At 38.2% G+C, this 14,318-nt stretch overlaps 1 protein-coding gene across 1 annotated transcript; it reads left to right on the forward strand.

Moving 5' to 3' along the window:
• Positions 1-1,403: 1,403 nt before the first annotated feature.
• LOC127433256 (protein-lysine 6-oxidase-like) lies at positions 1,404-13,397 on the forward strand. Its single transcript, XM_051684969.1, has 7 exons — positions 1,404-2,248; positions 3,453-3,561; positions 4,054-4,191; positions 9,806-9,962; positions 11,988-12,083; positions 12,185-12,300; positions 12,765-13,397. Exons 1-7 carry the CDS (start codon positions 1,630-1,632, stop codon positions 12,769-12,771), a joined length of 1,242 nt encoding a protein of 413 aa, XP_051540929.1. The 5' UTR covers positions 1,404-1,629; the 3' UTR covers positions 12,772-13,397.
• The last annotated feature ends 921 nt before the right edge of the window (positions 13,398-14,318 follow it).

Raw genomic sequence — 14,318 nt, forward strand, 5'->3', positions numbered from 1 at the left:
AAAGGTATTATTTCTATTGTTTCAATGATTATTTTCATTACTGTAACCAGGGGCGCATTAATGCATGGGCTGAAGCCCAGGGGCCCAGCTCATGGTGTCCGCCACCCCATGTTCCCCTATCCATGTTCACGGGAGGAGCACATCTAAATGCTAACGCTTTCAGCGGGAAACAGAATTGTTGACACTGAGATGAGCATGTTCAATACAAAGCAGTTCCACCAACACCAGCGCCCTGACCATAACACTAAAGTAATTTTTACTGTAGCCAGTTACAGTAAAAAAAAAATGCTGCTTTTTAAATTAAAATCAGTGAAAATAAGTACTACTATAATGTATAAATAGTTTACACATTGCGGTTATGAGAATATCACTGTAACTATCTTTTTTTGCATTGTGGTAGTGAGAATTTAAGGGTTAAATGTGCGTAACTGTCATAAAAAATAATGTCACAATGTAAAAAAAAAATCACCATATCTTTTGCATTGTGGTAATGAGAATCAGAGGGTAAAATGTGTGTAACTGTCATGAAAATAACGATGTGCATAACTGTCATAAAAATAAAGTCACAATGAAAAAAATCACCATCTTTTTTGTATTGCAGTAATAAAAATCAGAGGGTAAAATGTACATAACTGTCATGAAAATGATGATGTGCATAACTGTCATGAAAATAATGTCACAATGTAAAAAAACACCATCTTTTTTGCATTGCGGTAATGAGAATTGGAGGGTAAAATGTGCATAACTGTCATGAAAATAATGTCACAATGTAAGCAATTAAAAGCTTTTTTTGCATTGCAGTAATAAAAATCAGAGGGTAAAATGTACATAACTGTCATTAAAATAATGTAACAATGTAAACAATTAAAAGCTTTTTTTGCATTGCAGTAATGAGAATCAAAGGGTAAAATGTGCAAAACTGTCATGAATATAATGTCATAATGAAAAAAAAATCACCATCTTTTTTGCATTGCGGTAATGAGAATTGAAGGGTAAAATGTGCATAACTGTCATAAAAATAATGTCATATTGTAAAAAATCTTAATGGTCCTAAACACAAGCTTTTCTATATGTGCAAACTTTAATTTCTTATTTGTTTCTTTTGATTCTGGTGTAGAAGAGATGCAGGAGATTTTTCTTAAATATTTTGTAAGAATCACTCACCGACTTTCACAACAGATTTTTCACTGGTGTAGTGCAGTATTTTTAAGTGTTTTACTTGTACATACAGTATTCTAATTGGAATTGTATCTGCTCAAGAAAGCAGCATTTCTCTTTGATGATTTAACTGTTTGTAACATATTTTTGAAGCTCAAGCAGCTCACGTTTTACAGCTCCATAAGACCAGAGCTCTTCCGTTACCGGAGCTTGTATAACAACGAAATCAGAAACTTTAAAAAATCAACTCCTCCTCCCTCGCACACTTTGCGCAACAGTAAGTCCAAGTGCAGAGCAATAGGAGGTCGTGTAATTCTTGCGTAATGTAAGTCTCACTTTATTTTAATTGTATTTATTTATCTTTAAACAAACTTTACGAAACAGCACAACTCAGGCCATTCCTTTGTTTTACCAATTCATAGTTACTGGAACGTCTTCGAGCAGAACAATCGGAGGAGCCAAATTTAACAAATGAAAATGAGCGCGAGTTTAATTGACTCCTTAATTTACGCGTGTGCGCATGTATGTTTATTCAGTTGCATTGTACAAACTGGCCAGTCTCAGCGCCAAGCCAACACTGGAGCGGCAGCTCTTAGACAGACCATACAATGGCAGCACAATGGCAAACTCTTTAGTATATTTAGTCAAGGCTCGGAATATCAGCCACCGTTAAAACGTGACGGAAACAAAGAGCAGACGCAAGCCAGACCGATAGCTATTGTTCGCAATGATGATGCGGCTCCGAGAACCGATGGCTCATCTCCCTCTTTACGACCCTCCCAAAGCCGCGGGTCCGAGCGCTCGCGGTCAGGTATTGGTGCGCGCGGTGGCGGCTTGCGCTGGTCACCAGGTGGAGATGGAGCGCGCGCTAGCGCGTCACTGGAGCGCAGGAATCACACGAACCAGCTGGGAATTTCGGTCAATGACACCGACAATGGCCGGCGGGACGGTGATGTGATGGTTGGAGATGATCCTTACAACCCTTACAAGTCTACAGATCCGGATAACCCGTCTTATAATTATTATGACACGTACGAGAGACCTCGACCCAGACAGCGCCCGGGATATGGCACTGGGTACTTCCAGTATGGTAAGGACTGTTATTTGTGGTCTTGTATGTTATAATTTTTCTACTAGTCCCCAAAACGCCTTTAAACCAGCAAACTAGACCAGACTAATCAGCTTCGTGTCCAGGTAAGACGACACCACTTAAGGCTGGTTAAAGCTATTTTATTTTTTATTTTTTTCCCCAGTAGATGTTATCTGTGTTCTTCTGTTTGTTTTACGTTTGCAATTTTTGTTGATCCAGCTGCACCATAATTGTTTAAGTGCATTAAAACTGTTAGTTACAAAAGACATCCTTGCAGATAAAGAAAATAGCTAAAACCAGCTCAAGGTGTTTTGCTGGTCTTAGATGGTTTATATGGTCTCCCAGCCTGACAATTGCCCAAAACCCCTTGAAAACCAGCAAACTAGACTGGCCTAACCAGTTTGGTGTCCAAGTAAGAGCAACAAACTACTTGGCTGATTTACAGTGTTTTATTTTTCAGCATGAATTTGATCTGTGGAGAATTATTTGTTGATCCATCTCATAAATTTTTTGCATAGTAACTTTAAATGCATTCAAGCTGTTAGTTTTAGCAGAGATAAAAGCTTACCATAAGCATTAGGTGGTTTTTGGCTTGTCTCTCAGCCTGGTCAAACTGGTGTTTAGCTGGTTTTGTTAGTTGGCCAGCTGGTCTCTCAGGCTGACCTGCTGACAAGAGCCCAAAACCCCTCAAAAAACAGCAAACTAGACCAGCTTAACCGGCTTGGTGTCCAGGAATGACCAAAAAATTACTTTAGGCTGGTTAACCTGGTTATTTTCAGCTGAGATGTTATCTGTGATCTCCTTTATGTTATACTTTATACATTTTTGTTGACTCATGTCTTATATTTTAATTGCATAATAATCGCTATTTCAATAAAAAAAAAACTGTTTGTTTAAAGAAATAATGACATTTATGCAGAGAGAGAGAGAGAAAAAAACCCCAGCTTAAACCAGCCCAAGGTGGTAGTGTGGTGGTCATCAAGCTGGATTCCACTGGTTAGGCTGGTATGGTTTGATGGTTTTTGAGAGGTTTTGGGCTTGGAGACCACCTGGCCGATGAGCTAGGCAAACTTGGCCAGGTTGGGAGACCAGCTAAACCAGTTTAAACCATTTAAGACAAGCAAGTCACCTTAGGCTGATTTAACCAGGAATAGTTCTGTGCATTTTCTTGTATTTTTTAATAAAACATGTTAATGTTTCTTAGGTTTGCCAGATCTCGTGGGAGACCCATACTACATCCAAGCATCCACCTATGTGCAAAGAGTTCCAATGTACAATCTCAGATGCGCCGCTGAGGAAAACTGCTTGGCAAGGTATTATTATTTTTATTGATATGAAACAGAATAATGTAACCAAGATTTCTGGTGGGTGGTTGCAACCAGAGAAGAAGAGTTAGCACACTTGCATTCCTCAGAGTATAACAGATGAGTCATGAGAACCTTTTTAAAACTCATGTGGTAGGAACATCCTATAACTCAAACCAGCACTGTGAGAGGGGAACAAATCAAACGAAAGTCCTGCCACTGTGCAAAGTGAGAGCACTCCGTAAACACGTTTCACATAAAGCTGTTTACATGGAAAAATCTTCACACACTAGACTGCAAAACACATTACCAGGGCACACAAAAAATAGTCTCGTCCGAGGGGAGTAAGTTTTTTTGGCAGTGTGCAACCATAGTTGTTCCATGCAAGCTTGAAATGTGATCACGAGGCCAAGAAACACATTCTGAAGGCTGTTAGGACAATATGAGAATCTCAAAGAATGTCTGATATTCTGTAACCATTGGGCTGTTTTTGTTGAGCAGCTCTGCATACAGGTCCAGTGTAAGAGACTATGACACGCGTATGTTGTTGAGGTTCCCACAACGAGTCAAAAACCAAGGCACTTCCGACTTCCTTCCCAGCAGACCGCGCTACAGCTGGGAATGGCACAGCTGCCATCAGTAAGTCCAATTCTGAAAGGTCCATTCAGTCTGAATTTTTTCACTTGCATCTTTAGTCATTTATTTTAAACCCATTCAAGTAGCCTACTATTAAAGGAATAGTTCAACCTAAAATGAAGAATTTTGTCATAATTTACTCACCCTCATGTTGTTTCAAACCTGCAAGACTTTCTGTCCTCCGTGGAACACAAAAGGGTAATTTTTGAAGAAAATGTAGGTGGCTTTTTTCCATATAATGAAATTAAACAGGGACTAGGTCTTTCAAGGTCCAAAATGACAAAAAGGCATCATAAAAGTAGTCCATATGACTCATGCACTATAATCCAAGTCTTCTGAAGCAATTCGATAGCTTTGTTTTGATAAACAGCATGAAATTGTAGTCATTTTCAATGAAAATCTTCTCTTTTGCTGAAGCTCTAAAACGGACTAGAAAAATCATGTGGACTACAGAAATTCCACACTGACGTTAAATGCCATAAAGTGCAAGAGTCTGGTTCTGGAAGTAAAAATTCCATTAATTTTTTTCCCTTGGCGGAGTTGATTATTAACAATAAACCTTTGAAGACAGACCTATCATGTGCTCCCAAGTTATTAATCGATGGTATAAGCTTCTGTTAAAGCGATCCGTCTACGTTATTTCTACTTCATTTTTTAAAAGTTGTGTTTAAAAGAATATTCCGAGTTCAATACAAGTTAAGCTCAATGTACGCATTTGTGGCATAATGTTAATTACCACAAACATTTATTTTTACCTGTCCTTCCGTGTCTTAAAAAAAAAGCAAAACTCGAGGTTACAGTGAGGCACTTACAGTGGAAGTGAATGGGGCCAGTTTTTGGAGGGTTTAAAGGCTGAAATATGAAGCTTATAATTGTATAAAAACACTTACATTAATTTTTATGTTAAAACCCGTGTATTATTTGAGCTGTAAAGTAGTTTAAATTGTAATTTTTACAGTCGTTTAGGGTTTTAGAGTTTGTTGACATTACATCATCATGGCAACAAAGTTGTGAATTTGGTTATAACTTTACACAGAAAAGGTTAGTTAGCGATTTTATCACACTAAAATCATGTTAACAAACATATTGGTTACGACTTGTGGTTATACTTTTGAAACTATGTGTATTTTAACATTTATGGATTGGCCCCATTCACTTCCATTGTAAGTCCCTCAGTATAACCTTGATTTTTGCTTTTTTGATTTTTAAAGAAACAGAGGGAGAAGTCGAAATGAATTTTTATGGTAATCAACATTATACCTCAAATGCTGCCGATTGAGCTTAACTTGAATTGAAGAATATTCCTTAGAACTATACTACCCATGATCCTGAGAGGAAAACCATGAATCAGTGCAAACAAACCACAGCGAAAGAACTCTGTAGGGACCACCCACTCCCACTCTCAAATTGCTTATATATTTGTATATATCTCAATATTTTGCAATATACTAAAACATATTAATTCTATACTTATCAACAACCTTAAATCAATAGTTTTACATTTTTCCATCATTTTTAATTTTATTACATCATTCACAAAGCTTCATGGGATTGTAGTTCATTCCCTCATGAAAGACATTATGTACATAGTCTTATACGTTTCTCTTTTTGTCCGATTTTCAAATACGAAAATGCTTCAAATCAAAGTTTGTAATGTTGAGATTCACCTCAGGACTGGTTGCTTTGGTTCATCTTTTAGAACATTATGAAATTTATTCTGGTGAGTGTTTATATTCCTCCACAAGCATGTGTGAGCGCAACGCTGCAACAGCTGGCTGATCAGATCACGGACACGGAAGAGCAACACCCAGACTCACTTATTATTGTTCTTGCCGTTTTTTTTTTTTAATTATTATTATTTTCTCCACTTTTCTCCCCAATTTGGCATGCCCAATTCCCAATGCACTCTAGGTCCTCATGGTGGTGTAGTGACTCCTCCAATCCGGGTGGCGGAGGACAAATCTCAGTTGCCTCCACATCTGAGACATTCAATCTGCGCATCTTATCACGTGGCTTGTTGAGCGTATTACCGCGGTGACCTAGCACGTGTGGAGGCTTCACGCTATTCTCCGTGGCATCCATGCACAACTCACCACGTGCCCCACCGAGAGCGAGAACCACATTATAGCGACCACGAGGAGGTTAACCCAACGGGACTCTACCCACCCTAGCAACCGGGCCGATTGGTTGCTTAGGAAGCCTGACTGGAGTCACTCAGGATGCCCTGTGACTCCAGGTGTGGTAGTCAGCATCTTTACTTGCTGAGCTACCGAGGCCCCCTTATTAGGTTATTCTCGCTGTTTTTAGCAGAGCCAATCTCACCCGTGAACTGCCAAAATACAGACAGCACATTACATGCCCCACCAGAGACAGATATATCCTGGATCACTGCTACACAACATTAAAGGATGCATATTGCTCTGTCCCTAGAGCATATTTGGGACTCTTTGATCACTGTCTGCGTCATCTTCTTCCGACCTACAGGCAGAAACTTAAATCAGCTAAACCTGTTGTAAAGACTGTAAAAAGATGGACCAATGAAGCAGAGCTGGAACTACAAGCCTGCTTTGGCTGCACTGATTGGAGTGTTTTTGAAGCTGCAGACACCAATCTGGATGAACTCACAGATACTGTGACATCATATATCAGTTTCTGTGAGGACATGTGCATGCCTACTAGGACTTGTTTAATGTTCAACAATGACAAACCATGGTTTACAGCAAAACTCAGGCAGCTTCATCAGGCCAAAGAGGACACTTACAGAAGTGGGGATAAAATCTTGTACAACCAGGCCAGAAACACACTGACAAAAGGGATAAGAGTGGCTAAAAGAAGCTACTCAGAGAAACTGAAAAACGAGTTTTCAGCTAACGACCCTGCATCAGTGTGGAGAGGCCTGAAAGACATTACCAACTACAAGATCCATCCCCCAACACTGTAGGGAATCAACAACTGGCTGACAACCTGAATGTGTTTTAATGTAGATTTTAAAAGCCCAGTCTCACACCCCACATTCGCTCTGACCTTCACTTCACACAAAATCAACACCTCCTGCAATCACCCTCCTCCCCCCTCTTGCTACTCAACCTACACTTAAGATATGTGAAGAAGATGCGTGCAGGGTCTTCCGGAAACAAAAGACAAGGAAAGCACAGGGCCCAGATGGTGTTTCACCCACTTGTCTAAAATCTTATGGTGACCAGATGGCCCCCATCTTCACACAGATCTTCAACAGATCACTGGAGCAGTGTGAAGTTCCCTGCTGCTTCAAATGCTTCACCATCATCCCTGTTCCAAAGAAACCTAAAGAAAAGCTGGCTGTCTGGTGCAGTCAAAACAACCTGGAGCTGAACACACTCAAAACAGTGGAGATGACAGTGGACTTTAGGAGGAACACCCCAACATTGACCCCGTTCACCATTCTGAACAGCACTGTGGCAGCAGTGGCTTCATTCAGGTTCCTGGGCTCTACCACCTCACAGGACCTGAAGTGGGAGACCCGTATTGACTCCATTTTGAAAAAGGCCTAGCAGAGGTTGTACTTCCTTCGCCAGTTGAGGAAGTTCAATCTGCCACAGGCACTGCTGATACAGTTCTAATCAGCAGTCATTGAGTCTGTCCTCTGCACTTCAATAACTGTCTGGTTTGGTTCAGCTATGAAATCGGACATCAGAAGACTACAAATGACAGTTCGGACTGCTGAGAGGATTATTGGTTGCCCCCTGCCCTCCCTTTAAGAACTGTACACTTCCAGAGTGAGGAAAAGGGCTGGAAAAATCACTCTGGACCCCACTCACCCAGCCCACTACCTTTTTGAACTGTTGCCTTCTGGCCTGCGCTACAGAGCACTGAGTACCAGAACCGTCAGGCACAAGAACAGTTTTTTCCCTCAGGCTATCCAGCTCATTAACAGTTAAAACTGCCCCACTGAGTTATAATTATGTGCAATACACAGCTTAGTCTATTTATATTTATCCAAACATATCCTACCTCTTCTGCCATTACATTCCCTTGCATTATCTGTATATAACAGATTTGTATTTGTACATACGTATATATACATATCTATATTTTTGTCTTATTGTGTATTTCTATATTTACTTACATTTTCTATTCCCTTTTTATTTTTATTCTATTTTTTTTATTATCTCTGTCTTGTTGTTGTATTGTTTGTGCACTGGAAGCTTCTGTCACAATGACAAATTTCTTATACAGTATGTGTAAACATACTTGGCAATAAAGCTCATTCTGATTCTGATTCTGAAGTACGAATTAAAAAAATGTATGGGAAACTACTTCCAGAACCAAGATGGCTGAAAAAGTGGCCAGGCACTGGTGCACTCTGTTTGTTTTTGTCTATCTTGAGATCAAACGTCATTGACATCAGTAGTGCCATGTTTGATTTGAAAATTACAGTGGAGGAGAAATAACTTTTTTCAGTAAAAAAAAACTATGTACATTTTGGTCTGTTTGTCACACAAAGATGTCATATGGCTCCAGAAGTCTTGGAATGTAGTGTACGAAATATATCCAAAAGCCATATAGACTACTTTTATGATATTTTAATGGTACTTTTGCATCTTTTTAAAGATTGAAAGCTCCGCTCTCCATTCATTGTAACTGCATGTAAAGAACGACCAGAACAATACACAACATTTTCGTGGAATGACATGAGGGTGAGTATGATGACATAATTTTCATTTCTGGGTGAACTATTCCTTTAAGAACTCTAATGAAACAGATGTGATGCAATGAGCTCGAAGTGAATTCTTTAGGTAAAACAAGTTTGCAAAACTAGTGGCTTTATGATTTCTGCTGTTGGTACTGTGTGATATCTAAATCTAGAGCTGGTGGTGCTGTTTTTAGAAGGATAAAGGTATGTGTTCTTGTCTAAATGAAAACACTTAAAAGAGGCCCACTCTGACTTCTTATACTCTGGTCGACTCAGTAATAGCTCACAGCATACTTTTGTTCTGAAGTAAGCTGTGTCTCACCACCAACTATGGTGTACATTTGGACAAGCTCCAGTGCATACAATGACTTTAGGTCTGTTGTTAAGCAAACTGAAATTGTGCATTAAATGGTGCGTGAGGCCTAAGCGCTGGCGACATCTGTTCAGCATGTCAGAATATGACCATTTTCTGGTTTTCTTAAGCTTGTTACTAAAAACAACACTGGACAAATGTGCTTTAAGCTGTGGCTACTGAACCGTGCAGTATGACTTAAGTATTTTTTGGCTATTATGCAATTTTACCACTTGGTTAAAACATTTCACTGGCTCCATTGAAACTATTTAAGGCGAAATAAGCAGAGGTTTGTGTGATGTAAATTCCTGCACACATATTGGACATGGAGTTCATTTGGAAAAGCTCTGCTGTGCATCAGTCATGCTCAGACACACTCTGCATTCTTCTCTGCCTGAAGAGCTGATATACATCCAAATTTTAAGTAAATCATTATTCAGTTTAAACTGTTGAAAATGAATGGCAGGCATTCTAAATCTGATTAACTAGCCCACTTAGCAATGCAGTTCCCAGAGGCGGCCAAAATTTGAGATGCTCTAGTTGAAAGTGATTCATGATGTTATCCTGATTGATGTTAATTTTGCTATCCCTAGACATTACCACAGCATGGATGAGTTCAGTCACTATGACCTGCTGGATGCCAGTTCTCAGAGGAGAGTTGCTGAAGGACACAAGGCTAGCTTTTGTCTGGAGGACACGTCCTGTGACTATGGTTACTACCGACGATTTGCATGCACCTCCCACACTCAGGTTAGATGTTACGGTTTAAGAAATGTCTGGGTTTTATACAGGCCACATCCACACTAACAGGATTTAGGTTAGTGTATTAAACTTTTAATGTAAGTTTTTTTATATATATAAAATTCTACTTTCTGTTTCCTAACGTCATTGTTTTCCAAAATATGCTCTACTAGAAAGTGTTTTCAAAAGTCATTTTCTGAGGAGGAAAAATGCCGTTCTAGTGTGGATGAGAGACGTAAACAAAGCAAAATCAATGTGTTTTCAACCAAAAGCATATTATTATGAACATGGCCTTATTTCAGTATTTGTATAAAATGGATAGTACTGAATAAAAATTCTGATTGGATGAGCCGTGTCCACAGACATTAAATGCCGATAAATGCGTACCAGTGACTGGTCATTCTGGCTGCTTCTGAAATCACGTACTGCATTTGATGAAGAATGCATTTCTTGGCTGGTAAAAAAATATGTTCATTACGTATGCAGGTGAGTAGTATGAATACATTCCCAGACATCCGGGAACATGAGCATTGTCCTGTGACCCGAATATATGACGTAATAACAACAACCGTACTCTGGTAAAACAAGGATCAACTTTCTAGGCATATAAAGGCACTTACAGAGTCGCATGACTCGCGGTTCTCCACTGATTTTTTTATTTCAACGTTTTGAATGTGACATCTCCTCAGCTCCTAGTGGCATTATGGGCTAGTACAGTGTCCAGTGGTAGCGCACTGGTCATCTGGGTATTTCTCACCTACTCTTTTATGAATACTAGGATTTGGAAACCCTACTCCACTGGCATACTTCATTTTAGGGAAGTATGCATATTCGGACGCAACCTCTATATTGCAATAAGTAAAAAGCATACAGCATTGGACTAATGAACTATATTATTAAAGAGATAGTTCACCCAAAAATGAAAATTCTCTCATCATTTACTCACTCTCATGCCGTCCCCAGATTTGTATGACTTTCTTTCTTCTGCGGAAGACAAATTAAGATTTTTTTAAGAATATCTCAGTTCTGTTGGTCCTTACAATGCAAGTGAATGGTGACCAGAATTTGAAGCTCCAAAAGTCACATAAAGGCAGGATAAAGTAATCCATAAGAATCCAGTGGTTAAATCCATATCTTCAGAAGTGATGTGATAGGTGTGGGTGAGAAACAGATCAATATTTAAGTCCTTTTTTCTATAAATCTCCACCTTTGACCAGCCCGACCAGTAGGTGGCGATATGCATGAAGATTGGAATTTCCACAAACAAAAAAACAAAAAAAGAAGAAGAAAGTGGAAGTGGAGATTTATGGTATAAAAAAAAAAAAAGAAAAAAGAGGACTTAAATATTGCTCTGTTTCTCACCCACACCTATCATATCGCTTTTGAAGATTTGGATTAAAGCACTGGAGTCGTATGGATTACTTTTATGTTGTCTTTATGTGCTTTACCGGAGATTCAAAGTTCTGGTCATTATTCAATTGAATTGAAAGGACCTACAGAGCTGAAATGTTCTTCTTAAAATCTTCATTTGTGTTCTGCAGAAGAAAGAAAGTCATACCCTGGGAAGGGTGTGTTTCTGTGGCTCTGTTCCAAAACTTAGTGTGCTGCTTTGCTATCTACTGCCTACATAGGCAGCTGCCTTCTAAGGCAGCATGCTGACTGAAATGGAATCTCATAAATGACTGATCTGGAACACTCTACATATGCAGAAACTCTTTGCATAATTTTTAAAAGAGTTTGCTTCTGAGACTTGATTCACATTTCAATAGTTTGGCATTTGAATGTCGCTATGCTAACAACATGATTCTCTAATATGCATATATTCATATACCGTGGTATTTACATGGTACTCCAAGATACATAAAAAAGCATCATGGTATTACCATAATACATGTCCAATAAGCATGGTAATATTGTGGTACTATTTTTTTAAGCATAGTATGAGACTAAGACTTAAACCCAGTTTAGACTTAAACTGTCTCCTACTCCTTGTAATGCATGTGCTGAAAGTCATTATTGTGGTTGTTGTTCCAGGGCCTAAGTCCGGGATGTTACGACACCTACAATGCCGATATTGACTGCCAGTGGATAGATATTACTGATGTGAAACCCGGGAACTACGTCCTCAAGGTTTATGGACTAAGTCAAATTACGATTTTTGGTTCAGTCATTTGAAGTGGCATGTTCCATAGCCTACATAATTCCAGCTTCTTTTTCTATTTCTGATTTAGGTTAGTGTAAATCCTAGTTACCAGGTACCAGAGTCTGATTACAGTAACAATATAGTGCGCTGTGATGTGCGTTACACCGGAAACTACGCTTATGTGTCAGGATGTCACATTTCACAGTGAGTATGACTTTCTCCATTAATAATAGTTGCACACAGTAATTGTTTTGTTTACAGTATGTTGCACTTGCAGATATGTCAAGCTTCTTTGACTTATACTGACATCTATTGGTGTGGATGCAACATCACACAAACGCAATAGTATTTGGTTACTGATGCCATTGAAGAAATTCACTTTTAAATGTATTCTGTAAACAAGGGGGTTACTGAGATACAATGAGTAGTATATGGCTGGTCATGTGATCTCAACAAGTTGGGACAACCCAGCTACATGTAAAAAATAACAAGTTTTACCAGGCTACTTAATTTCATGTGATTTAAAACATATTTTTCAAAAGTAGGCTACTATTTATTTCTGTAAGGGTTAAACTTTTACTGAGTGCATCTTTAATACTTTGAATGATTAATTTTAATACAGTACATCTAGCTAAAGCTGATATATCTATGTCTTTGCTATATTACAGGTATTAAAAATCTAAAGAATCCCAAAGATTAGGGAAAGATCATCAGTTTGGTGATAAAGAACCTGCAACATCGTGAACAGAAGAATGGATGACGATCATGGTCACTTTTCTCTTAGAGCCAATAATCAGCAGGGCATTCTAGTGTTGACTGTGGAACACAATATAAAATGCTGAGGCATAAGTTCAGACCTACAGTGAATTGCATTATTCATGTTTTGCTCTTTTTTTGCTATGTTAATTATGAAATTACTAAGCGAAAGTGAAAAAAAGAAAAACAATGTTTTTTTAAGAGTCCAGAGTCATATTGTGCTGGATTCTTTGTATAGAAAATAGGATTAAATAGTCATGATGCTGGTGGAAAGTTTGCAGAGATACCACACATTGTGAGGATTGAACATTGTCCAAATCTTTCACCACCATTCTCTCAGACTGATAAAAAAAGAGAAAAAATTAAGCCTTCAGGTGTTGGCTAGGCAACCCACACTGAGGTTTTTACCTAAAACATGCTTTAGTGTGCTAGAGCGATGCTTTAGTTGTGTATTCAAAGTAGATATTTATATATAGATGCTCATATTACTGCAACACTTTTTATATATGAAGTGAAAATTACTTGAATAAATAACTTCACACTCACTGAAGGATTTCTTTTTTAATTTGTAGTCTAACTTGAATTTTGCACTCTTATAATGTAAGAGATCATTGACACCATAAATAGTGCTTAACCTTTAGAAAATGTTGTTTGTCCATCTTAGGAAGCTTTTATATTTACATCTATTTTGTAAGAGGTTTGAATTTTTGCAACCCTGTTATGAAAGTCTGGGACAATTTAAAATGGTATTCTTCAATTTTCTAGCAATAAACATTAAATAAACATAAATATTAAATAAACATATTATTAAAATGATAGGTTAAAAGTTCTAATGAAAAATATGTCAATTAGTGGCGTATCCAGAAACGAGGCTCTAGGTGTGCCAAACGAACATGTACTTTTGTCAACCATTGCATTAATTACCTTTTAACTCTAAATTCGTTTTTAGCCATATGTTAAACATTATAATGACTTAAAAAATTAATTCCAATTTTATCAGTGGATTGGGTAGGCCTGTTAAAGGTATAGTTCACCTAAAAATGTAAATTATCTCATTATTTACTCACCCTCATGCCATCCCAGATGTGTATAACTTTCTTTCTTCTGCTGAAAACAAACAAAGATTTTTAGAAGATTATTTCAGCTCTGTTGGTCCATACAGTGTAAGTCAACATGGTCCAAAACTTTGAAGCTCAAAAAATGCACATAAAGTCAGCATAAAAGTAATCCATACAACTAGAGTCGTTACATCCATGTCTTCAGAAGCAAGTCCTTTTCTGCTATAAATTCTCCTCCCTGCCCAGTAGGTGGCGATATACATGAAGAATGCAAATTGCCAAAGACAAAAGAAGAAGAATGTGAAAGTGGAGATTTATAGTAAAAAATTAATTAAATATTGATCTGCTTCTCACCCACACTTATCACATAGATTCAGAAGACATGGATTTAATCACTGCAGTCATATG

The sequence above is a fragment of the Myxocyprinus asiaticus genome, chromosome 43, assembly GCF_019703515.2.
Source record: "Myxocyprinus asiaticus isolate MX2 ecotype Aquarium Trade chromosome 43, UBuf_Myxa_2, whole genome shotgun sequence".
Classification (NCBI taxonomy): Eukaryota; Metazoa; Chordata; class Actinopteri; order Cypriniformes; family Catostomidae; genus Myxocyprinus; species Myxocyprinus asiaticus.